This window comes from Petaurus breviceps, unplaced genomic scaffold (genome assembly GCF_028583685.1).
Source record: "Petaurus breviceps papuanus isolate PSGF00001 unplaced genomic scaffold, PetGlider_PUasm1.0 79, whole genome shotgun sequence".
In the NCBI taxonomy this organism is placed as follows: Eukaryota; Metazoa; Chordata; class Mammalia; order Diprotodontia; family Petauridae; genus Petaurus; species Petaurus breviceps.
In genome coordinates, this window is record NW_027186523.1 from 21,644,174 (window position 1) to 21,669,407 (window position 25,234).

Genomic DNA, 25,234 nt, shown 5'->3' on the forward strand with positions numbered 1-25,234 from the left:
AACTAATAGAACTAAAGGACTCCATAATTGGAGGTAGAAGGGAAGAAAGTAACTTCTTATATGTTCAAAGTTACTACATAATGTTTCACAGTCTACTAGATGCAGATAAGAATATTTATAAAGTGCTGAGAGATCCTTGAAAATGATGGTATACAGTCTGACCCAGTGCAACAGATGAACCTTGAACTGTGACTCAAAGGTCAAAAGACAGAACATAAAAGATCATTGTATGACAGTACTTGAGCTTTTCTGTATGCCCAGGCCAGATTTATATAGGTTTGCATTTGCTGAAAGAGAAGGCACTTTTTAAGCATTTAAGATATATTATTACCTTTAGCCTCTGTGAATCAAAAGGTGAGTCAGTGATTGATTGAAAGATTCTGTGATCCTAAATCAATTAAAAGGGGTGAGTAAAACTTCTTAATATGTAATATGAGCCAATCCAGAGGACTTTGAGGCATTAAAAAGATTCTGAATGCATACCAAGGGGTCAGGCTTGTTTACCTTGCAGTTCTCCTGTTTACTGTTGTTGGTATCTTCTTGCCCCCAGAAAGTCAAATCTTCTGGCATTCTGGTCAACAAAAAAGGCAGTGATAAATAGAGTGGAGACATACAGAAGTGGCCAGTGACTAAATAGCTGTTAATTTTGACATCTCCCTAATCAATCCATTATGTTAGTGTGAACTAGTGTGCTCTTTAAAACTTCACAGAAGTAGGCAGAGAGGTGTCAGTTAAGTACAAAACTGGTCACTTCTCACTGCACTGGGCTCAAAGTTCTATAGGGAAGTCAGTGAGGAAGGGCAAACAGAAGTAGAGGGGGCCTAAGTTATGGTCAACAGAGTTGGTCAACTGACACTACTTTACAAGAGAAATATAACTCCCTGTGAATTGAACTTTGACCTTAGAGGTCAGGCTTCTGGATATGTCTAAGAGTTACCATTCAGTCATTAAACACATATAATCCATTCCTGAGAATCGTTACACCAGAAACTACACTTGTTTCCCATCTGACAGCTGGCTGCTTTCATCTTTGTCCTGCAATTTTAGTTGATTTTTTTCCCCTTTTCCCAAGGATGAAGGAAGATAAAAGGGCTAGGGTGGTATTTGGGTGCACAAATAAGAATATATTTTAAGGGGTCTTTCATCCACTGAAGCATATTGGCATTTGTTAGACTTTCAAAATTAAATGTGTTCAAGTTAGTTATTCATAATTGTTTTTTAATGTCAGTGGAATATTCACTGCTGTTTTGGGTACTAAATAAATACTAACTTATGGTCATAGTATCATTTACTTAAAAAACATAAAGGATTTTCAAAATTATCAAGCTCAGTTCTCTTATTTTATAGATGAAGAAAGTGAAGACAAAGAGGCTAAGTTCTTTCCCCAGAATCATATAGCAAGTTATTGTCCAAGGCAGGATTTGAACTCTCCTTCTTTATTATAAGCCCAGTGCCCTATTTACAAATAGAAAAAGGACAGCATTTGGAAAGAAAGCATTTTTATTATAAGTATCATAATATACTATATATTATAATATAATAAAATAATATAAATATTATTTAATGAATGTTTTAAAATGTGATTCCTTTTTATGATTAACATGTCATTTGTAAATTTATTCAAGGGATTTAAATAAAATAAACTGTATTTTGTATTGCTGTTGTATCCTTATGTATTTCCTTGTATACTCTGAATCTTTTTCACATCATTCATGTGTACTTTCTTAAAAAAAATTCTTGCAGGGTGCACATGCATACACATACACACACACACCCCATATTCAAATACATTGCACACATGCAGAGTCCAAAAAAGATAGTGAATTTTTAAGCTGTTTAATCTATTAAACAATTAAAGCTTATTAAAGTTAAGATTTTGGGGATACCATATATATAATTTATATGATGTATATATGTATATATATATATGCATATGTGTGTATACACATGCATATATACTATTCTACTTTTTGACTCTTCTAATTTTTAGAAATTTTTCTTTAAATGGAGTTTAATTATGTCTCTCTGCAAATTCAACCACTATTCTAATACAAAACCCTCCTCCTCAAATCAAATCTTTCCAAATGGTGATGATAGTATTTATTTATGTATCTATCTTTCTTTTCTATCTGAATATGTGCATACATTCATATATTTGATATATGATATATAAGAATATATCATACCACATATACAATATATTCACATATATACACAATTATGTTGCATAATGTGTGTATATATTCACCTAATACATAACCATATATGAATATATAACCACATGTATATCTATGTGTATATACACCTATGTGTATATATATGTATATGTATATAGCTGAAGCATACACAATCTATAATTACTGTCATGACTATTTGGAAAGACTTGATTTGAGGAGGAGGGTTTTGTCTCAGATTAGTGGGTGGAGGTTGCAAAGAGGCATAATCAAGTTCTATGTTGAGAATGAAAAAGCTTACTTGCAGTACTCCAAAAACAGGGATATAAAATTTCAGTTTCTATATTACTCTGAAAAGATTTTTATTTCTATTTATGTACACATATATGTGTGTATCCCTTTTGTTAACAACAGAAAATCTTCAGATTTTAGCTACTTCTTGACTTTTGAAGTTGTTTTTCTTTTCTTTTCTCGAATTGAGTGGATTTGATTGTGAATTATACAAGGAGACTGGAGTCTCCCTGGTTATTCCCACTTGAGATTTGAAAAAAAAAAAAGCTTTCTAACTGAAGCAGGTTCCACTAGGGATAGAAGTAGTTGTACAGGATTCATCCTATGAAGACATTCATGGCTTCATTAATGTACAAGTCACTTGGAGAAAAATAGCATAAGTAATCATTCTTATTCTAGTAAATGACATGAGATTATTTACCCAAAGTAAAGTACCTTCAACTTTTTTCCATGTTAGATCAAGAAATGGAGAAATCATTCCAATTATATAGTTATATAAATTTTAAAGCTTTTAGGCCAAATTGTTGATTGCTGTAATTACAATATCTACTTAATTTCTTTTTTTTTTAATTAAAGTTTTCATAAAAGGCATTCAGTCACTTCATTCACGCATAGTATTCAAAGAATCATAATCAAACAATAAAAATATCCAGTAAAATTATTTGTTGTTTCCTACATGTGCTTTTAAAATTCCTAAAATGCATATTAAGTTATAGTAAGATAGTGAATTTAAAAAGGGCTATGTAGTCAAGTATATAAGGAGATATAGTTCTAAATAATATTTAGTTGCTATTATCCAAGGAGACAGACATAAGCAAAATGACTAAACAAGAACAACAAAATAAGATCTCTTCTGAGACATTAGATTCTATAGATTTAGGCATCTCACCTTTCATCATGAAAAAATCATTTTATTTTTGAGGAATTGAGCTCTTTTGTTTTTTTTTAGCAGCTTTCCCATATTTTGAGCTTCCTTAGTCCAAGAAGTTAATGTATAGATTCAACACTTGTAGATAATCTATAACACTTATAGATAAGACCTTGGAAAGATACATGGTTTTAGCTGGTAATACCACCATCACTTTGGATAACCTTTCCCCCATTTTCTTTCTTCTCTTGTCTTTTCCAGAACGATGTGGGAGGGCAACGTAGTTTGATAAACAAATGGACAACTTTTCTCAAGGCCAGACTGATTTGCTCAATTCCTGGCAATGATGGAGCAGACACTCATTTTGATGAGCTTCGTAAGTCATGTGGATTTGCTTTCTTTCTGTCTTATTAATTTTTATCCTTCCAAAAGAATATGCCTAGTTAGAGGAACAAGTTCCATATTTTCTTTCCAGATGACTCATTCCCTATTCTACAAGTAATTGATATTTCCTACTCAGCAATATGCACATGTGCAACATGCATTGCCACCAAAGAAATGCCTTTTTGTTTTACTCAGTAAATCATCATCCTGTCTCTGAAAAGCATTTTCTTTGGTTTCTGTATGAATTACCACAGACTTAGAGGAGAAAAAGGGTGATAACTTAGCAAAGGTGCCAGAATGACCTTAAACTTAACTTTAAGCCAAGTTCTTTACAGGATCTTCTGTGAACTGGGTCTTTCCGTGGTAGAGTAGGAGGTAAGCCCAGATATTTGTACTCCCTGGATTCAAGGGTCTTCAGTTGAGGATAAAGGGAAGCTTAATGTTCCCTGCCCAGTTTTGATCTCTCCCCTTCCCCAAATTGATCTCAAAATGCTTTGTTGACTGTGTATTTCATCTAGTATCAAGTCTCAACTTCAATCAATCAAATCACCCTTAACAACTCAGTAGAATTATGAGTTGCAATAGCAGCAAAATACCATTCCCTATTGGCCACTTTTCTAACAGCGTAGTACTAATGACCTTCCTTGTATTGAATTTAAGATTTCACTTTAAAAAAATTCTATATATTTTTGAAATTATGCAAATTTATTTTTAAAAAAGCATTAACAGTTAAAGAAAGTACATTTCCAGGGGGGTGCTGAGTATTTTTTTTTTTTGAAAAGGGATCAGTGGGTCAAATAAGTTTGGGAACCTCTAGTCTAGATGACCTGTAGGTCCCTTTTGGCATTAAATCTATGATCCCATGAACTTTGTCTTACTTGATTACAACATTGACCAAGAATGTTTAGTTTCTCTTATGTAGTCACATGCGGTGGTATCCCCAAAGTCCGAGTTCATTTTAAGGTTTAGAAGCTTCTAAACTTTAAAAAATGGACTCAGGCTCTGGCAATTCCCTATAACATATTCATCCATTTGTAGCTTTTTAAAAAGTTGGAAGGCATATTGCATATATATTTTTATATGCTAACTCTATTAAATTATTGTCAAAATTATGCTCACACCAAACTGATACATTCGCTATTTTCAGAATGATAATAGAATGCTCTTTTGAATCACCCAATCATTTATTATGTTTCACTTGTCAATATAATCATTGCTTAGCACTCGATTGCTTGATTATAATTATGTGTGTGTATAATATATGTATATGTATGTATATACACACATGCATATATATAATATACATGCTTATTTTAATCTTGTTTCATGCTTCATATTCTTAGCTAAAATATCTCTGAAGTTTTAATATTTTTGCAACTTTGAAAGTAAGCCTACTAAATCTTGGACGTATTTTTTCTTCTTTTATAGAGGATATTTTTTTACTTCCCACAAAAGATGAAAGAAATCCTGTAGTATATGGAGTCTTCACTACAACCAGGTATGTTCCAAGTAATGTTTCTTAATTATATTTTATAAAGTGCAGTGGTAACTTTTACTTTTTTTTTTCCTTTCCTGTCCCCATCAATACTTCTGACCTGCCCAGTGAGGCAGGTTGGGTATTTATTTTTACGGTAGTATAAAGTTTCATTTCATAGTAGCATAAAATGATGCACATATAGTTTAGGTGAACTGAAGAGTCAGTCAGTTAATTAATGACAACAATGAAATTAGAACTAAGGTCTTCTGACTTTCAGGCTTGTGGATTTTCCACTAGATGGTGCTGTGCCTGGAGTCAAGAAGACCTGAGTGATTATTACCTCAAAAAAAAAGGTGTAGTTATGTGACCCTGGGCAAGTCACTTAACCTCTCTTTGCCTCAGTTTCCTCACCTGTAAAATGGGCATAGTAACAGAGTTGCTATGAAGATTAAATCAGATAATATTTGTAAAGCACATAACACAGTGCCCGGCACACAGAAGGTGTTGTATAAATGCTTCCCTTCTTCCTTTTCACCCTTGCCCTCTATCTATCAAATTAGAGCATAATGTTAGGTGTTTTTACCTTGATCCTAGCATTTGTGACTGTCTTAGGGACAGCTTTGTCCTGTGTATTTTATGTTATTTTTGTTATTATTTAACTTAGTCATTTTGAAATGCTTTATTTTGCACATATTAATCACTCCTTGCCAATCCTTAATTATTTTCTTGGATAATATTTTACCCTTCTGAACTACTTTGCTCTCAATTTCTTGACATATTTTGTTTATTATTGTATGAATTAAGGTTTGTTTTTTACACATATCCATCCTCAACATATTGTCACATACTGTACTTTCATCTGGTGTATTATTATAAATTCTGGCAATTAAACAATGTAAAATATATGTGACAGATTAAGATTGGAAACAAGGTCAAAATACAATTATTTGCAGATGGTATGATAGTGTATCCAAAAACTCAAAATGTTTCAACCAAAAAATTAATGGAGACAATAAGTTAATTTACCAAGACCATACAACAAAGATTAACTCCAAGAATGTTCACATTCCTATTATTAAGAGTTTTTTAATAATTAAAAAAGGAACACCATTCGTGATAGAAAGGAAAGCCATAAAATATTTGTCTAGAATAACTAAATCAAAGGAAGATCTAGATAATTGGTAAGATATTGAATATTCATATAAGGGTCAGATAAATATAAGAATATGACAGTTCTCACCAAACTAATCTCCATATTTAATGCAATGCCACAGAAAATACCAAGGGATTTCTTCATAAAACTGTATAAATAATAATGCAACATATATGGAAAATGCAAAATAAGACAACAAACAGTGAACACTTTGGGGTCTTGTATTCACTTTACCTTTCAGTAAAGTTTACAATTGTGAAAATATGGACCTTTGTAGAATATTGTTTAAGGAAATCTCTTTCCCATGTATGTTCAACCAGGATGTCCTTCACAAGTACATTGACCATTTTTATAAAAAAATATTTTAGAGTTTGGAAGAAGGCATATGAGTTAGTAGATGTTAATATCCTCTCAATCATCTATTTTTAGTAATAATAAAGCTCAAGATTTTTTTTAAAGCAATTGGGATTAAGTATTTGCTGGGTAAAAGGGTATGCATAGTTTTATAGTCTCAATGTTCTTAAAATTGGATGACCCTTAAGAGTTTCTCTTTATTTGTTTAGTTCAGCAGTTCTCCCTGCTCCCTACATCTGTTTTTTAAATTTTTAGTTATGTATAGATGTCTTTCTACTTCCTTATATAAATTTAGAGGCCAAATATAAGATTTTATCATGAAAATCTTTAGAAACCTTTTCCATTCTAAATGTTTGTTATACTCCCAGTTCTCTTCCTTAAATGTCCTCAGCTTGTTTAAGGTTTTCTGTAGTAAATCCAATATTCTACTGTACTTATTGTTAACTATGAAAAAGCATTTGCAAGTAAATGCTACCTTAAAGGCAAAATAAGGTAATGATAATAATAATAATAGCTAGAACTTATACAGCACCTGTGATATGTCAGGCATATGCTAAGCACTTTACAAAAATATTATCTCTTGATCCACAATAACTCTGGAAGGTAGGTGCTATTATGATTTCCATTTTATAGTTGAGGAAAATGAGACAAAGATCGAAGGACTTTCCCAGGAACAAAACAGCTATTAAGTATCTGAAGCATGTGTCAAAATCATACTAAATCCTTGGAAAATATAATCTATCCAACTTCATTTAACCCTCTTATTACTAATTTAGATGGAGCAATAAAACAAGGGAACTTAATAATCAGTTAAGGTGTTTGCTATTACCATGGTATATGGATCAAGAAGGAGGCCCTGGAGCTAATGATATTCTCCAGCTGCTGCCTTTTGTGAATGACATTTTGCCAGTCTCATCCATTTCCATGCAATTTATCATCACTAAAAAGAGTTTGATACAATGATCCATAAAAGAAAATCAATTGATAAGAAAAACCTACTAGCTTACTATGTCATTTTTTTTGGATAGACTGAAATGGAAAAAAAAAGAGAGAGTACTAATACCAGAAATTCAACCAAATGTATATATGGTATTAGTGTTTGATGAATACATAGATTTTTTAATGGAAAGAAATGTGTCATTATTTAACAAGTATGTTTAAGAAATATTTTGTGGTCTATCCATTAGCAAACTGATTTAGAGCTACATCTCATACTACGTACCTCGGTGAATTCCAATTATGAGATTAAGTGAAACAATAACGGTATAGTTGGACGAAATTGTACATTGATTGGAATTATAATGCAATTAAATTCAGTGTGTTAAATCAATCAATAAATAAACAATCAAATCAATTAAGCACCTACTATGTTCTAGGCACTGTGCTAAGTGCTAAGGATGCCACCCAAAAAAGCAAAAGAAAGTCCCTGCCCTTCTAATCTAAGAGGGGTGGGGAGGCAACATGCAAATAAAAATATACAAAATAAATAGGAAATAATCAAGAGGTAAAAGGTGCTAGAATTGAGAAAATAACATGAATAAATATGAAAAGACATTTAAGAAATAAAGAAAACAAAAAAAGCAGAACCAGAAGAGAATATACACCAAGTATAACCATATAAAAGGAACAGATGGAAACTCAAGAGAAACTAACAAATTTTCTTCACTTTCTTTCATTGAAATTTACTTGTTTGAATACATGAAGATGCAAATTGAATCTAACTGGCTAATACTGATATTTAATATTACATTTATAATAAATCACTTAAAATATTTTACTACATGGATTAAGATGCTAACTGAAACCACTACTTTGAACCCCAATTTCTGTTAACGTCTATAATATAAAAGAAATATGAGACCAAAGATCAAATGTCTGCTCAGATGAACTATCTTAGCCTCCGTTATTTCCCCCTAACACCTCCCCATTCACAGAATTTCTTTTGAAGTCATTGTGAGATCCTCTCAAAAAGCAGGAGATATGTGCCAGGAAAAATTAACCCCAAGACGTATTCTTTTTTTTTTCCCTAACAAGTTTCTACTAACTCAGAGTCTGAAGTTACAAGACAATTTGTTCTTGGCATGCTTTATTTTATTTTAAAATGTATTTGTGAAGATCAGTAATATTGAGCTGCATGGATATTATATACAACCAGAAGGGTATTTAATATGTACTAATAGCAAAAAAAGACATGGCTAATTTATGATGATGTTGCTTCATTCCTTTAGTGTAATTTTTTTTTCCTCCTGCTGTCTGGTTAGTATCATCTTGCCATGTTTCCCATTAATGTCATTCCATGGATATTAACAATGGAGCTACCAGTGTTAAAGTGTGATTAGCTCGTTTGTGTCATGGCAAGATTATATTTCTCTCAACTCATAAAGAGTGACCATTCCCTTTTAGTTACCAGAAGTTTCCAATTAAAAGACAATGTGGTTTAATTTCAAAGGGAAAATGACCTATTAGGAAGACTTGCTACAAGTTAATTTCTGGAAAAAAAAATAATATCTACATGCTGCATCTGTATCTCTTAATAATATAGACATTTTGCCTTTGTGGGTAGCTATGAATTTTAATCATAATGGTAAGGTGTCTATGTTGGTCAAGTGTACCTGATGCATGATATCATCAGTAAAGTCTAGGACTGATGTTCAGAAACACAAAACAATCCTATCACATAATGCAGTATAATTTTCTCTTATGTAAAATCCACATGAAGAAAATCCATTTAGTATCTATCTAATAAGATTTAGACCAACAAAAGTGATATGATAAAGCATTACTTTACAAAAAAAAAAGCTATGATAAAGATTTCCTTTGTGAGCTTTCTGAGTTAAAATACAAACCTACCATTTAAAGTGATAATTAATGCACCAATTTTTAGGGGAATATCTTTTAAGCAAAATGAAGACTGTAATGAAGAATTGGTTGATGATGTAAGCTAACAGTGTCATCTAGCTAAGCTAAAATGTATTCCATCACTTATTATTGATATACTTTTGATATTAATATTGGTATTTGATGAGTTAACTATTTTACTTTGTATTGGTTTTATATTTTTAAAAATATATGTATGTATATCACACACACACAAACATATCATGATGTTAAAAAGGAAGATAGTAGGGGTGGCTAGGTGGTGCAGTGAATAGAGCACTGGCCCTGGAGTCAGGAGGACCTGAGTTCAAATCCGACCTCAGAAACGTAATACTTAACTAGTCATATGACCTTGGGCAAGTCACTTAACACCAATTGCCCTCCAAAAAGCAAAAAAAAAAAAAGGAAGATAGTAATTCCCTTTCATTATCTCTTTGAATCCCTTAAAGATTCAAATACACATTTATAAGTGAAATGATTCTTTATTTCAGCTCCATCTTCAAGGGTTCTGCTGTTTGCGTCTATAGCATGGCTGATATCAGAGCAGTTTTCAATGGCCCATATGCTCATAAGGAAAGTGCAGATCATCGATGGGTCCAGTATGATGGAAGAATTCCTTACCCAAGGCCTGGTACAGTATGTATCAAATTTAATGACAGCTATTAACTTTTTTCCTCTTTATTTTTTTCCCATTTGCTAAGGTTTTTAACTTTTTCTTTCATCCTGGTAAAATAGGCATGCAGCATGGCAGCATGTGCTGTGGTTTCAGAACAAATAATGTTTGATGAGCATGATTATCTTTTCAATACTTTGTTTTAGCTCAAGATTCTCCCTACAGATTATCTCTCCTACAAAATAATAAATTGCTATTACAAGGAATAAACTTCTCTCATGCTGGGGGCTTTAGTGTTCTACAAGCTCAGTATGGGTTAGCACTGTACTGTAAGCAGCACTCAATGAGAATGTTGGCCTGATCTTAAGCTAGCTACATTAATAGAAATATGTTGTTCACTGACGTGATGGTAGATTCATTATATTCTTCCTCAGTTAGACCGTATATGGAGTATACTGGTTAATTCAAAGTAGCACGTTTGGGAAAGGTCATCAACAATCTGCAGTTCATCCAAAGAGCTTACTATCAGGACAGTGAGAGTCATCATTGTTATTCAGTTGTTTTCATTCCTGCCTAACTCTTTTTTGACCCCATTTTGGGTTTTTCTTGGCAAAGATACTGGAGTGGTTTGTTATTTCCTTCTCCAACTTACTTTACAGATTAGGATAATGAGGCAAACAGAGTTAAGTGATTTGCCCTGAGTTACACAGGTAATAAGAGTCTGAGGCCAGATTTGAACTCAGGAAGATGAGTCTTCCCGACTTCAGACCCAGCACTCTATCCCCCAGCACCACCTAGCTACCAGTTAGGACATTAAAGGTACTCAAAGTCATTCTATTCCTATAAGGTTCAGTTGAAGGAACTAGGATTATTTAGTAGGGAGAAGACTGTGGAAGATCTAATTTCTATCTAAAAATATTTGAAGATTTGTCAAGTGGAAGAGGAATGAGACTTGTATATTACTTGGTCCATGATAGCAGAACTAGGTCTAATGGCAAAAGGACTATTTTTCTGTCCTTATAAGAAAAATCTAACAAATATCTGAAAGTGGAACGAAGTAACATATTCATCAATACTCAGTATCCTCCAGTGGAGACCAAATGGTCACTCGGGATAAGGAAGATTCACACTTCAAGTAGGGAGCAGGACCAATGGCCTCTGAGATTCTGTACAGTTAAGAGATTCTGTCATTCTGTGAAAAGTAAAGTGCTTATTCATAAACTTGGTAGGCATCATTTGAGCCATTTAGTATCATGAAATAGAAGATTTTCTAAATATATATTCATGTGTCAAGGAAGAGACTGATCCTTTCATTTGGAGGATTAGATAACTATAATTTTTCATTTTTATATAAAAAATTATAGAGAAATAAACTCTTATTTGTAAAGACAGAGTCAAACCAGAATAATTCCTCATTGGCACCTTCCTTGATACTAATCTGTTTTTATATTAAACTTCATCTTGATTATCTCTCCCCCCTCCAAGAGAAATGGAAAGAGGGACAAATGATTATATGTTTAGTACCTTCATGGATGAAATAAAAAAGAGAATTGATATCTAGACATTTTCAAATAATCTCAATTTTATTTTTAATATATTTTATTAAATATTACCCAATTACATGTAAAATTTTTAATAATCTTTAAAAAGAAATTCTGAGTTCCAAATTGTCTTCCTCTTTCCCACTGCTCCCCCTTCCTCAAGAAGGCAAGAAACTTGATATCAGTTATATGTGTGAAGTCATGCAAAATATATGTCCATATTAGCAATGTTACAAAAGAAAACAGAAAAAAAATAAAGTAAAAAAGTTTTCTTCATTCTTCATTTTGAGTTCATTAATTTTCTCTCTGGAGGTGGATAGCATTTTTCATCATGTGTTCTTTTGAATTGTCTTGAATCATTGCTTTGATCAGAATAGCTAAATTTTTCACAGTTGATCTTTCTTACAATGTTGCTGTGTGTACAGTGTTCTCCTGGTTCTGCTCTCTTCTTTTTGCATGATTTCATAGTTCTTTCCCAGGTTTTTCTGAAACATCTGGCTTGTCATTTCTTATAATACAATAGTATCCCATCGCAGTTATATACTACAACTTGTTTAGCCATTCCCCAATTGATAGTTTTCTCCTCAATTCCCAGTTCTTTGCCATCTCAAAAAGAGCTGCTATAAATATTTCTGTACAGATAGGTCCTTTTCCTTTTCCTTTCATCTCTTTGTGGTAGAGATCTAGTACTGATATTGCTGGGTCAAAGGGTATGCACAATTTTATAACTCTTTGTGCATAGTTCCAAATTGTTCTCCAGAATGATTGGACTAATTCACAGTCCTACCAACAGTTCATTTGTGTCCCATTTTTTTTTTCCACATCTCCCTCTTCCTTCTTTGTCATATTAGCCAATCTGATAGGTATGATGTATCTTGGAGTTGTTTTATTTTGCATTTCTCTAAGCAAAACTGATGTAGAGCATTTTTATATGACTATTGATAGCTTTGATTTCTTCTTCTCAAAACTTCTTCATCTCCTTTGACCATTTATCAATTGGGGAATGATTCTTATTTTTATAAATTTGGTTCAGTTCCCTATATATTTGAAGAATTAGGGTTTTATCAGAGAAACTTGCTGCAAAAATTCCTTTATAGTTTCATTCTTTTATTTTTAAACAAATGTTACAGACCATTTAATATAATTCAGTTAACCAATCAACAGTTATTTATTAATCACCTATCATATGATATACATTGGGGATATAGAGACAAAAGTTAACTATTCCCTCTTCTCAAAGAACTTTACAGTATATCAGGAGAGTTTTTATATATAGATGTGGATGTATGTATACATGTATATGTATATATATGTATCTATCTACATTAGTATTACATATACATATATCTGTACAGGTATATACAAAATATATGTAAAATAGACAAAGGGTAATTTGAGAAAGATAGTACTTCCAGCTGGAGGATCAGGAAATAATTTCTAAAGATCCTGGAGTTGAATCATGGATGAAAATAAAAACTCCATGTGTTTCAGGAATGGTGGAAAAGGTAAAAAGAAAGGAAATGAAGTATCATGCATGAAGAAGAGTAAGAAGCCAGACTGACTAAACCATAGCATATAAGAAGGGAAATAACTTATAAAAAGTCTGAAAATATAGGTTGGATCTTGCTTGTAAAAGGATTTAAATACCCAAAAAAGGAGTTTTTATTTGCTACTAGAGATAATAAGGAGCCATTAGAATTTGTTGAGCAGAGCAATGACCTGAGTGTCTGGCACATAGTAGGCCCTTAATAATTCCTTTATCATTTAATTTGTTGACTGATATATGGAAAATTATTTTAAGAGTTATAGGGATGATAGAGTAGGGCCTTACTTGAGACACAGAAAATTAAAAAAAAATTGTTGAAATAGCCTAGTAAGAAGTAATGAGGGCATAAATTAGGGTAATGATTGTGAGGACAAAGAGAAAGGGGGTGGTTGGAGAAATTTTGTGGAGATAGGAGTAATAATATTTGACAGCTAATTAGATTTATGGTTTTAGGAAGAGTGAGGAGTAAAGGATGGCACCAGAGTTAGACATGTAAGTGATTGAAAGAATGGTGGTGCCATTAAAGTTATGGGGAAATGGACAATTCATCTTCACCTTTGGCAGCTCATCAGCCAGGCTTCTTGAGGTCCATTTCCATTCTGCTTTTGAACAGATCACTTATTTAAGGAACTCCTTTTAACAACTGTTTCCATTTTGTGCTTTATAAATTCACAATGTAAAATCTGGACCTCATTCATTAACCCCACAGTAGGTGGAAAGTCTTCATTATTATATTCTTAAGAATTTAGAATTTTTCAATGATGACAATGCCCAGATTTTCCTTTTTTAAATAACATTTTAAAACATCACTACCCTAAAATGTTGAATCAGATGTTATTATATTATTCTCTTGTTTTAAAATCATATGTGAGGTTTCATTTGTTTAAAAGCAAAAGAGTAAATCGATCTTGAGATAATGATTTGTGGGAAGGGGAAAAGGGAACCTACCTTTTTCTGAAAGGAAAAAAAAATAAAATTAATACTACTAAAGTTTTAGGTTTCAGCATAAGTTGCCTCATCCTAATACTGTTTTTACACATGTATGTGAAAAAGAACTGTGTCATGTGAGGACGCTCCTTTCAAATGTCTAGATGTTTCAGGAGAGAGACTGTTTGGGGTCTGGATTTTCTAGTTAATTACCTCAAAAGTAGTTTAAATATGTAGATACAGTAGCTGCATCCTGTAATTTGCCTTGAAAATGAAATTAATGATCAAAACAACTGGGTCCTGATGGAGAGATCACATTACATTCCAATTACAACTAGCATGTGTGTTGTGAGAAACCGTATGCTCTAGAGATCCTGTCAGCACTGATCGTTATCACCACTTTTCCTGTCCATGCCTTAAAGTTGTGAATATTTTGTGAGGCTCAAAGACAAACTAATGCTTTCCATAACTCTCCCTGATAGTCTGTAGCCACTTGTTTGAAACTTAAACAAGTGAACTTGAAAAAAAATGACTTTATTAAATGTTGAATGTTCTCTCAAAAAAAGTGCCATTCAATATTCAATACCTAATTCCTGACTACTGAGTAGCCCAAACATAAAATATTTATATTACATAAAAATACCAAACCAATAAATGCTAATGTCCCTATAATTTAATCCAAGAGAAAGAAAAATTATGCAATTTTTTTTTTTCAGATCAGGCCTGAAAATTAAATCTCCTAGAAAGTTTGAAGCCAGTAAGGATAGGCATAAGAAACAACAGGATCATTCATATGCCCATTGTCTTTAGTGGAGATCATTTAGAAAGTTCCATTACACTCCTTATATTCTTGCTTCTGAAAAAAAAATTGTGGGGATATCAATATTTCTTTCTCTTCTCTCTTTTTTTTTTTTTTGAGCAAGTCCTTTAAAAATGTTCTGTAATCAAAATGTCTCCATGAGGGAAGATTCCATAGAAAAGGATTTTTTCTTTTGTTCTTGATAGCTAAGAAGAAAAATTTTGTCTTCCCCTTGTAGGATTTTGTACTACCAAATAGTCTTTGTATTAAAAATTTGCTCTGTTTGTTTTACTTTTGACTAATAGAGGATTTTGATCTCCTTGAGTTTTTTTACTGTGTATGAATAAATGATTTTTTAAAAATCTAGTTAAGTGAACAACTGCAAGCCAAGCCTAAGTACATGAAATTCAAATAGAAAAAATGATACATCCCCTATCCTCAAGGAGTTTACATACTAAAATGGGAACACAAAATGTGTAGGGCCTGAAAAGAGACTTTTGATCTATAGAGTTACAAAGATGTGATTAAAGGGCATCCAAGTATCATGCCCCCTACAGCAATAATGATAGTATTGATTTGAATCCTATTGGAAAGTAGGGGTGGATAGGGAGTGACAGCAGCAGGTCAGAGGGCAAGATATCCAAGGGACAGTGATCACACTGTAGACAGCTTGTTATGCATGATCAAAGGCAGTGGTGTCAAACAAATAGAAACAGTGACCACTAATTCATACATAATGATACCTGCACCCCTATATTGACTTAGTTTTTAAGATGTGATATTATCTATGTTTTATTGTATTTTTCTTTATTTTGCTAGGTATTTCCCAGTTGCCTTTTAATCTGGTGTAGGCTGTACTTGAAGATAGTGTAGGTATATGCCAGACCATATATTTGACACCTCGGATCTAGGATATTTGGGTACATTGACATTAAATGTCAATCAGTATGCACTTCAAAAGTGCTTAGTATATGCCAGGCATTGTCCAAAAGCCCAAGTGAATAGAGAGTGTAGAGAGAAGAAAGTGGTCAATATTGTCAAATGTAACAGATAGATTAAGGAAGATGAGAAAAGACCATGAGATTTAGTAACAAAGAGATCATTGGTACCATTGGGGGAAATAGCTGAATGAGGCTAAAAACCTAATTGCAAAGGGCTGAGAAGTGAGAAGTGGAGGAAGAATAGACAGCTCTTTCAAGGAGTTTTTCTGAGAAAGGGAAGAGAGATATAGGATGATAACTTGAGGGATGGTATGATCTAGTGAAGGGTTTTATTTGTTTGTATATTTTTGCATTTATTTTAGGGTAAAAATGCCACATCCATTTTTGAAGACAATATGGAAGAAATTAATACATAGAGAGAGGCTGAATATTTGAGACAGATGTTTAACATTTTGGAGAAAGAGCATAGAAGAGTTTATCTTGACCAGGGGAAGGGTCACTTCTTTGTCAGAGACTAGGAGACATGACAATAAAGTGGGAAAGGATGTCAAGGGATTCTGGGGGGAAATGAATAGACAAGGTCCTCAATTGAGAGAGAAGAGGAAGTATGAGGGTACTTGAGGTTGAGGGAAGAAGAGAAGATTTGAAATACCTTCTGGGGAGAATGAGAAAGACATTTTTGAATAATTGCATTTATGATATGCTTTTCCAAATTCTAATTTGGAAATAATCACCTGTCATACACAAGTGGGCATATATGTGTTTTTATATATGTACATTGAGGAATAGATGGATGTATGATAGATGAGGAGAAATGGGCATATGAAAATTAAGTCAGCAATTCCCTTGTGCAGATTTGCAGGAGATAAGCCTACAGATACAAATCATTCTGGCAATTTATTAAAACAAAAGAAATGCAATAAAATCCCTTCAAAGCATTCCAAGTTCATTGCCATACTCCCTCCCAGTGATAACATTTATAGGATCATAGAATGTTAGCATTGGAAAGGACCTTCTTCAAACTCCTTTCATTTTCTTGATGAATAAATTGAGGCTTTTAGAGTTAAAGTGACAGGTAGTATCACACAACTGGTTAGCTAGAGGCAGGAGTAAAACAAAAGGTGAACTGTTTCCCACCCTTAGTGCAGTTTCTACTACATAGTTCTTAACTGTACAGTAGTCACATTTAATCAGTGTAAGTGGTTTGCTTGCTATACATTGTTAACTACTTATTTGACAGGAATATAGTATAGAAGATAGGAAAAGAGATTTGGATTCAGGGAGACAGTTTCAAATCCTGCCTCAGACACTAATTAGTTAGCTGTCTCGCTTTGGGGAAAACATAACAGCAACAGCAACAACAAAAAATCAAAACTTGGTAGACAAGCCCCCAAGGATGAGTCACTTCAAACTTAGCTAGGCTGCTAATAGGACATTAGCCTTACAATCCATTCCAGGGCCTATTTTCTAACTTGATAGTACCTACCAGGACTAGTACTTCATTGGCTTATGCTCTGAGAATGCAGCCACCTCTACCCCACGTGAAGGAATTTTGTATCTTTAGGATTGTATCATCTCTAATTACTGGTCACCAAATTCAATAACAAGGTCCATTTTTTTGCGTCAGCAGCAGTTCCCAAAGGGTGTCCCAAAGCTTTTTGACTCTCTTACGCTTTGTTAGGATTCCTCATTGTGAAGACTAGCACTGTCCCATGAGAAAAAAAAATGTTCTATCAACTTCCTTTAAAAACAAACAAACAGTTTCTGGGCCATATTCTGTCACATCCTTGTCTTTTAAATTGCTGTGTCAGTGAAATTTAGGGTTATGAGGCTATGAGTCTCTTCCTAACTCCCTTTTCTGAACTTTTGCATTCAGCCATGATTATAATCAGTATCCATGTTGTTTAAAGTGCTAATAATACCTGCCTAGAGGCAAGTAGTCTAGATACCAGTCTATTCTATGGGCAAGTAAGGGCAGAACTATGAAATTTCATTATTTACTAACTGTTATCCAGGGAAACAAATTTTGGCTGAGAAAATTCACCAGGGTAATGTGATTACTATACAAATGATCCACCACTGCAACTCAATGAACTTATTAGCAAACTAATTTGAATAACCTATTGGAACCATCTTTCCCTAGAAGTATAATTAGTATTTGTCTGTGGTCCCTTGTTAAGCCCAGCACTGAAGTCACAGCTGTTCATGGTATCACTGCAGTTAAATAAATACTGCAGTGTTGAGGATGCTTGGATCACTTGGGTTTTCAAGTTGTGATAAAAGGCCGCACTTCCTATGTCACACTGTGTTGAACATAAACTCTCAGCATTACCATGATGTCATTCCATTACAATGCCAAGCCTGTCTTCCAGGAAGCATTCCTGAGGATGTGGTCCTCTTGAAATGATCACTCTGCCCTCTAGTGTTCAAACTCCAACTCTTTCCCTCGAATGTCTGTTGAGAGTTCTATTTTTCAACCTCATCCTGACTTCTTTCACTGTTTCCTGCCCCAGTGGTTGTTCCAGTTGGTTAGTGGTATTAGCAAGCCCTAAGAAAAAACAAGGAAGCAGCAAATGAGCAGTGGCTTATTTCAAGCGTAGAAGCCAAAGAAAGTACAGGTTAAAAAAAAGCAAACCAGCCTGCTGGAAAACTCAGACCAAGTCATGTTTGGAAAGGAAAAAAGATTCATGTTAATGTTTCATTTTTTTTTTTTGTTTCTTTGCAGCTTCTCTCCATCCCTATGTTGACAGGGATTTAGCCAATACTTATATTTATTCAATATTTTGAATTCCCTCAACTCCACGGAGTTCAACTTTATGTCTAGAGGACCATACAAGTGTAGGAAGAGTGGGAGGGGCGGGTCCGCTAGAGAAAAGAATTGGCTCTGTTTCTCCTATTTTTGGATGGTGGGCATCTCAGTCCCAAGGTAATAAGATGAATCTGGAAGGAATTTTACTGGACTCTGGGGACATCTGAGGCCCACCAGGAAAGGAAAGAGTCTTGTTTTGACTATGCATGGATTTGGATACTCTCAGTTTTATAAGCTTTAGCAGATAGAATAAGCCTATTCAGTATTACATGTTAGCCTGAACACTTGCAAGGGAGTTAGAGAGAGCCTTTTGACTTTTCTGGGAAGACCTAGACATGAGCTACATTCTGATGTTCCCAGGGATGATCCTGGGTAGGAGTCAAAGAATATCCCAAGATTTAGCCCTGTCTGTATAAAAACAGAGCTTTGGGTCAGAGCAATAGGTCATACCTTATTCCAATTTATTTCCCTTTCCAAGTTCTGTGTTCCTCCCCAACTGACCTACTTTTTGTTTCTAAATTTAATATTCTTTCCTTTCTCTCCATGTGCTGGCTGTTCCCCATGCCTTAATGCACTGCATTCTTCCTTCTACTTCTTGGAATACTCAGCTAATCATAATAAGAATTGTGCTATTTGTTGTTATAATAGTTAGCATTATTTTTATTATAACAAGAAAAGCATGTATGTAGTGCTTTAGGATTTGCAAATGCTTTATACGTTTATTATTTGATTTCCTTCAAGGCTATATTTAAGAGCCAGCTCCTACCTGAAGCCTTTCCTGATACCCCTAGTTATCAGTGTTATCTCTTTCTCAAATTATCAGGTATTTACTTTTCTATGTACAGTACTCTTCCCCTACACATACTCCACAATAAGCTCCTTGGGGGAAGGAATCATTGTTCGTTTTTGTCTTTTTATTCCTAAGCACCTAAATAGTTGCCCTGCACAAAGCAGACACAGTATAGAGATGGGTACAAGCAATGGATATGTAATTTTCCTTGGTATAAGGAACTTCCAGATGAAGAAAATCAGTCTCCCAAAGCAGATCCGCACCTCCTCTGTGGCTTAGAATCTTAAAGACTTGCCTAGAGCACTGGGAATTAAGTAATTTGCCCAGCAGCGCATTGTTTATGCATGTCAGAGGAGGAATGTGAACCCAGTATTCCTGATTTTGATGCCAGCACACTAACCACTATTCTTCTCCTAGACAAATATGTTTGTTGAATATAAAAAAGATTTAAAGGGCATTATGGCAGTTAGGGGCAGCTAGGTTTTACAGTGAATATAGCACCAGACTTGGAGTCAGGAAAGATCCGAGTTGAGATCGGTCCTCAGACACTTACTGACTGTGTGACCCAAGTTCCTTAATCCCTATTTGCCTCAGTTCTAATCTGTAAAATGGGAACACACTGGAGAAGGAAATGGCAAATCCCTCCAGTATCTTTGTCATAAAAACCCCAGGGACAAAAGTCCAAGGGATTGCAAAAAGTCAGATGCAACTGAATGACTGGACAACAACAGTGGAATAATTGACTGGTGTAGTAAACTATTCAGATCTGTTACTAACTAGCTATGATAGGGTGAATCCCCTCACCTCCCTGTGCCTCAATTTCCCCATATATAAAGTGAGAGAGCACAAACTAGATGATTTCTAAGATCTCTTGCAGCTCTAAAATTCTGTGAGTTTATGAATCCACTTAAGTTATTGTCAACACATCAGATCAAAATATGTGGATTTTCTTTCTTTTTCTTTTTAATTAATAAGAATTCATTTTCTCTCCTTCCCACTTCCCCTCATTTAAAAGAAAAGAAAAACAAAAGGCAAACACATGCACAAGCAAAAAAAATTCTACTTTGGTCATGTTGTGGATTTCCTTTGAAAGGAAATGTTAGTGTTGTTAGGGTGAAGTGCTGTAATCCCTGCTTTCGGGAAGGCTGAAGCCTTCAATTCTCATCTTAAGCTCAAGTGTTCTGAGCTGTAAGGCTAAAACACATCATGTGTCAGTACTGTTTGGCATCAATATGACAGACCCTCCAGAATTACTGCCTAACCAGGGGCAAAGCAGCCCACGTGGGGAGCAGGATAGATGCAACCTTCTGTGAAGATCCACAGTGGGATCAGAGGGAGTGGCTGCTATCCTTCTAGCCTGGTTGAGGTAGGGAAATAAGTAGTATGTGAATATCTATCTGTAAAAATGCTCAGGTCTTCTAAGTCCCTAAAAAAAAAAAGCCCTATCCTTGGCACTTCAAAACTGCCCAGCAAATTGTCTATAAGCTTCTCAAAATGTTTGCTATATCCCCTGCTTTAACTTCTTCACCACACATTGTCATTTCAACCCTACAGCATGGAATAATGGAAGGAGTACATGCTCTGGAATCAGAGAACCTGTGTTTAAATCTCATCCCTTATGTTTCCTACCTGTGGGACTTTACGCTTACCCTCCCTGAGCTTCTATTTCCTCATCAATAAAATAAAGGGGTTGGAATATATAGCCACTGATGCTTCTTCTAAGAATTTTTGTGATTACATTACTACAAATGTTCTGCCAAACATCATCAGTGACTTCTTGGCTAATCCAGGGGTGGGGTACCTGTGGCCTCAAGGTCATGTGTGGCCCTCTTGGTACACTTTGACTGAATCACGAAGTTTGGGTTCAGTCAAAGGGCCTCATTTGAGGACGTAGAGGGCCACATGAGGCATCAAGGTCACAGGTTTCCCCACCCCTGGTCTAATCAATTAGACCTTTTCAATTCTCATCTTTCTTTCTGGATTATTTGAGGATTACCATTTTCTTACTTGTCTTCTGTGATACCACATTTTACTAGCTATCCCTAAAAACACCTTAGGTGGGTTTTCTCCAGGAGTATGCCAGAACCAGCTCAAACTGACTTCATGAGAGGAGCTAACTGTTAAATTTCCAGCGGGAATATATATACTTTGGTTATAGGCTCTAAATTAGGGCTTAATTTTTGTTGTTGATTTCCTAGATTTAAGAAAGTGATAGAGGGGGCGACTAGGTGGCAGAGTGAATAGAGCACCAGCCCTGGAGTCAGGATGACTTGAGTTCAAATCCAGCCTCAGACACTTAACACAAAAACTAGCCATGTGACCTTGGGCAAGTCACTTAACCCCAATTGCCCTGCCCTCTCCCCTCCATAAAAAGCAAATAAATAAATTAAAATTAAAAAAGAAAAAAGAAAGTGATGGAGAAAATATCAATAATTCAAATTAAACTTAAAAATGTGTCCTGTGAACATTTTTTTGAGAATCAGTTAATTATTTACCAGAATACCACTGTTTTCTATAAAATGAAGTCAGAGAAATCACAAGTTGTTGGAAAGCTAAAGGCAGAAATGTGCTGTGTAACATATTTTAGGTAGGTGATGAAAGAAAAAATGCATACAGAGAATGTTACTATGATTTTAGTACCAGGAACAGATTGTTCCAGTGGCCTTTTTTCCTTCTCCATGTCACCTTTGACATTTCTACCCAATCCTACAGTTTCAAAGACTACTTTCTACATCAGTGACTTGACGCTACCTTTAGTCTTGCCTCAGACTCTAGGCCAAAATTTCCAGTTGCCTATAGACTATCTCTATCTGGTTGTCCCACCAGCACCTTAAATTCTGCTTGTCACAAACTAATCTCATTACAGCTTTTCTCTTCTTCCTCCCAAATTCCAAATCTTCCAATGTGAATGAATGGTACCACTATTCATCCACGTTTGAAGATTTGGTGTTATCATTGTCTTCTCTGTCTCCCTCTCCTCTTCTCTCAATTCATTTACCAAGTCCTGTCTCTTCCACATCTGAAATATCTCACATCTGACCCCTCCTACTCCATTCCCAGTACCCCCATTCTAGTATGAGCCCCAATTTCCATCTTATTACATTCAACTAACATAGGTCTTCCTGTCATTGCTTTTTTCTTCCTCTAATCTAATGTTGACACCACAGAAGACCAATCTTCTCAATGCATAGATCTGATCTGCCTTTCTTCTATTCAAAACTCTTCCATGGCTCCCTGTTACCTAACAAGTAAAGTTTAAACTCCTTAGCATGGCATTTAGGGCTTTCCACAATCTGATGTCATTTTTATGGTGTATTGCTACAGTACTTAGTCTGGAGTCAAATGGTCTGCATTTGAATCATGGCTCCAGTACATATAACCTGACCTTAAGACCCATCTCTGACACCTAATGGCTATGGGACCTCATGCAAGTCTCCTTGCCTTTCAGTACCCCACACATTCCCAGATTATAGACCAAGTGCCAGTCTTCATTGGTCAAGAGAACTTCAGTATGAATTTTCTATACCAATAAAATTATGGGTGGTGCTCAAAAAAAAAAATAATTTTGATAAACCCTTCTTAATTGTGTTTTTGCTAGCTGAAATAATTTTTCTTTACTGTTTACATATATGTATATATATATATTCTATTTATTTCTTGATTGGTATGGTTTGTTTTTTCCTCACTCATTGTTTTTGCTACCTTGCACCCTTCCTTAATGAATATCATTCTGTTTCTTTGTAATAACTCCAAATTCACGAGGTGATTTTAGTCCTAAATTTAACAATTAACTGCCTCAATCTCCAATCCTGATGTTGTGTTCCAATCTTTACCGTTTCCATGTGGCTATACACCAGCAAGATGCCAATTTTTACAAGAGTGTTTATCATACATTTTTTAAGAGCTCAAATTCATAGATTTCATAGATTTGGTATTTTCTTCTATTTCTTAGAATGTTGGAGCTGGAAGGAGCCTCAAGAGATCTAATCCAGGCCCTTCTATCTAAAAACTGACACCCACTAGCTCAAGTAACTGGGCCAAGTTTTGTATCTCTATAGATAATAAAAATACCCTAGATTTATATTGTACTTTAAGGGTTGAGAAAATACTTCCCTCCCAACAGTGCTGTGAGAGAAGAAATATAAACTTTTTTTTTTCTGTTTCCAGAATAAAATAGCCCACAATTGTTGCATCTGGAGCTCTAACTCAGGCATCCTGATTTCTTGTTGGGTGCTCCTTCCCTTAGACCACACTCCCCCTTTGATATATATCATCCCTTATTTAAAATCCCTGGTATTTCAGGCTGAGTCTCTCACTTCAGCACTTATCGTTCAGAGAGATTATAGTAATACTGTCATATTTGTATTCACTCCCATGTCAGAGTGGATCAAATTTATTTTGTTGTTTTTACTTTCATGCCAGGTTGCCAAGGTAAGAGTGTGTTTCAGCCACTAATTGTTCCATGCCTCCCTTCACATAAGTCATCCCCTCTGATTAGTTTAAAAGACAACTCAAACCTGCAGAGTAACCAAAAAAAAAAAAAAAGTGCTTGGAGGAAACTTTAAACATCTGTCTGTTGTAATGCCAAAGGGCAAAATTCTCTGACTGGATAACATCCATTTTTTTTTTTCTCCTCTTATCCATTGCTTCTCAAAGTCTCTATTAAAAGTGCCTATGCAAACATATACATCTGCCAAACAAAATAGCATCACACCTCACTAGCTGCGGCTGCCAGCCATGTTAGATAGCAGCATGGGTACTATTTATTTCTTTGGGGTTTGCCCACTTATTCACAGCATTGATCTGTACAGGTGGTGTTTCTTCTTATTCTCCTCTGCCTGGCTTTAATAGTTCCAAAAAGATACTTACATATTTTGCACATTTTCTTTATTCTCAGTTCTCTTCTCAGGGACTCAAATCTTATTCCAGTTTTCAACATAGTTTTCAGAAAAGTAGATAATTTCTATCATTTATTAGTTAAATTCATTGAAGTTGAAGTAGGGAAAGTCACAACATGTTGGTGAACTGAAGGCAGAAAAGTAGTGTATAATACATTTAGTCAGAGAAAAAGCACAGGTCTATTCAAGAAGATAAATATTACATTTTTAGCACCGGAAAGAGAGTTTCAATAAGGGGAAATTTGCGTGTGTTTCTCAATATTAAATAAAATTACTGGATTTTTTAGTTGTGGGCCTTTTAATTCTCTTGTTTAATGTTTCTCATTATCATCTTTGTCACAGCTCCTTCGTGGAATATTTAAAGGAATCCTTAAAGTCAAAAAGAGGAGCCTCACTATGTGACACCAAGGCAAAAATTCCATTGGTTTCAGTGAACTAAAATAACATCACTTAGTTCACAGTATACCCAGGGGGCAAACTTTGTGAAATCACATTGTATATTGTGAAAGCCTAAGCAAAGAATAGAACAGAATAGCTGGTGCAGGCATCCAGAGAATGACACAGAGGGTAAAGAGCTTGGCCACATTTGGGCAGAGTGTAAAGCTCACATTTAGAGAAAGTGTATTTTCTTTTTTTTTTTTTTTTAAGCAATCGGGGTTAAGTAACTTGCTGAAGGGTACATGGCCAGGTGTTTCTGGGTGGGTGCTAAGTGTCTGAGCCCGGGATTCGATCTCCAGGTCAGTCTGACACTGGAGCCGGTGCTCTTACTCACTGTGCTACCTGGCCGCCCCA

General features: G+C 34.7%; 1 protein-coding gene across 13 annotated transcripts in view; it reads left to right on the forward strand.

Annotated features, from left to right (window-relative positions):
- LOC138175868 (semaphorin-3D) overlaps nucleotides 1-25,234 on the forward strand; it is a 252,743-nt gene that overhangs the window by 188,637 nt on the left and 38,872 nt on the right. For all 13 annotated transcript variants that reach the window (XM_069106478.1, XM_069106485.1, XM_069106477.1 and 10 more), the window contains 3 exons: nucleotides 3,595-3,709; nucleotides 5,146-5,215; nucleotides 10,070-10,214. In XM_069106478.1, the coding sequence (XP_068962579.1) occupies nucleotides 3,595-3,709; nucleotides 5,146-5,215; nucleotides 10,070-10,214 (330 nt within the window). The remainder of the gene's footprint in view (nucleotides 1-3,594; nucleotides 3,710-5,145; nucleotides 5,216-10,069; nucleotides 10,215-25,234) is intronic.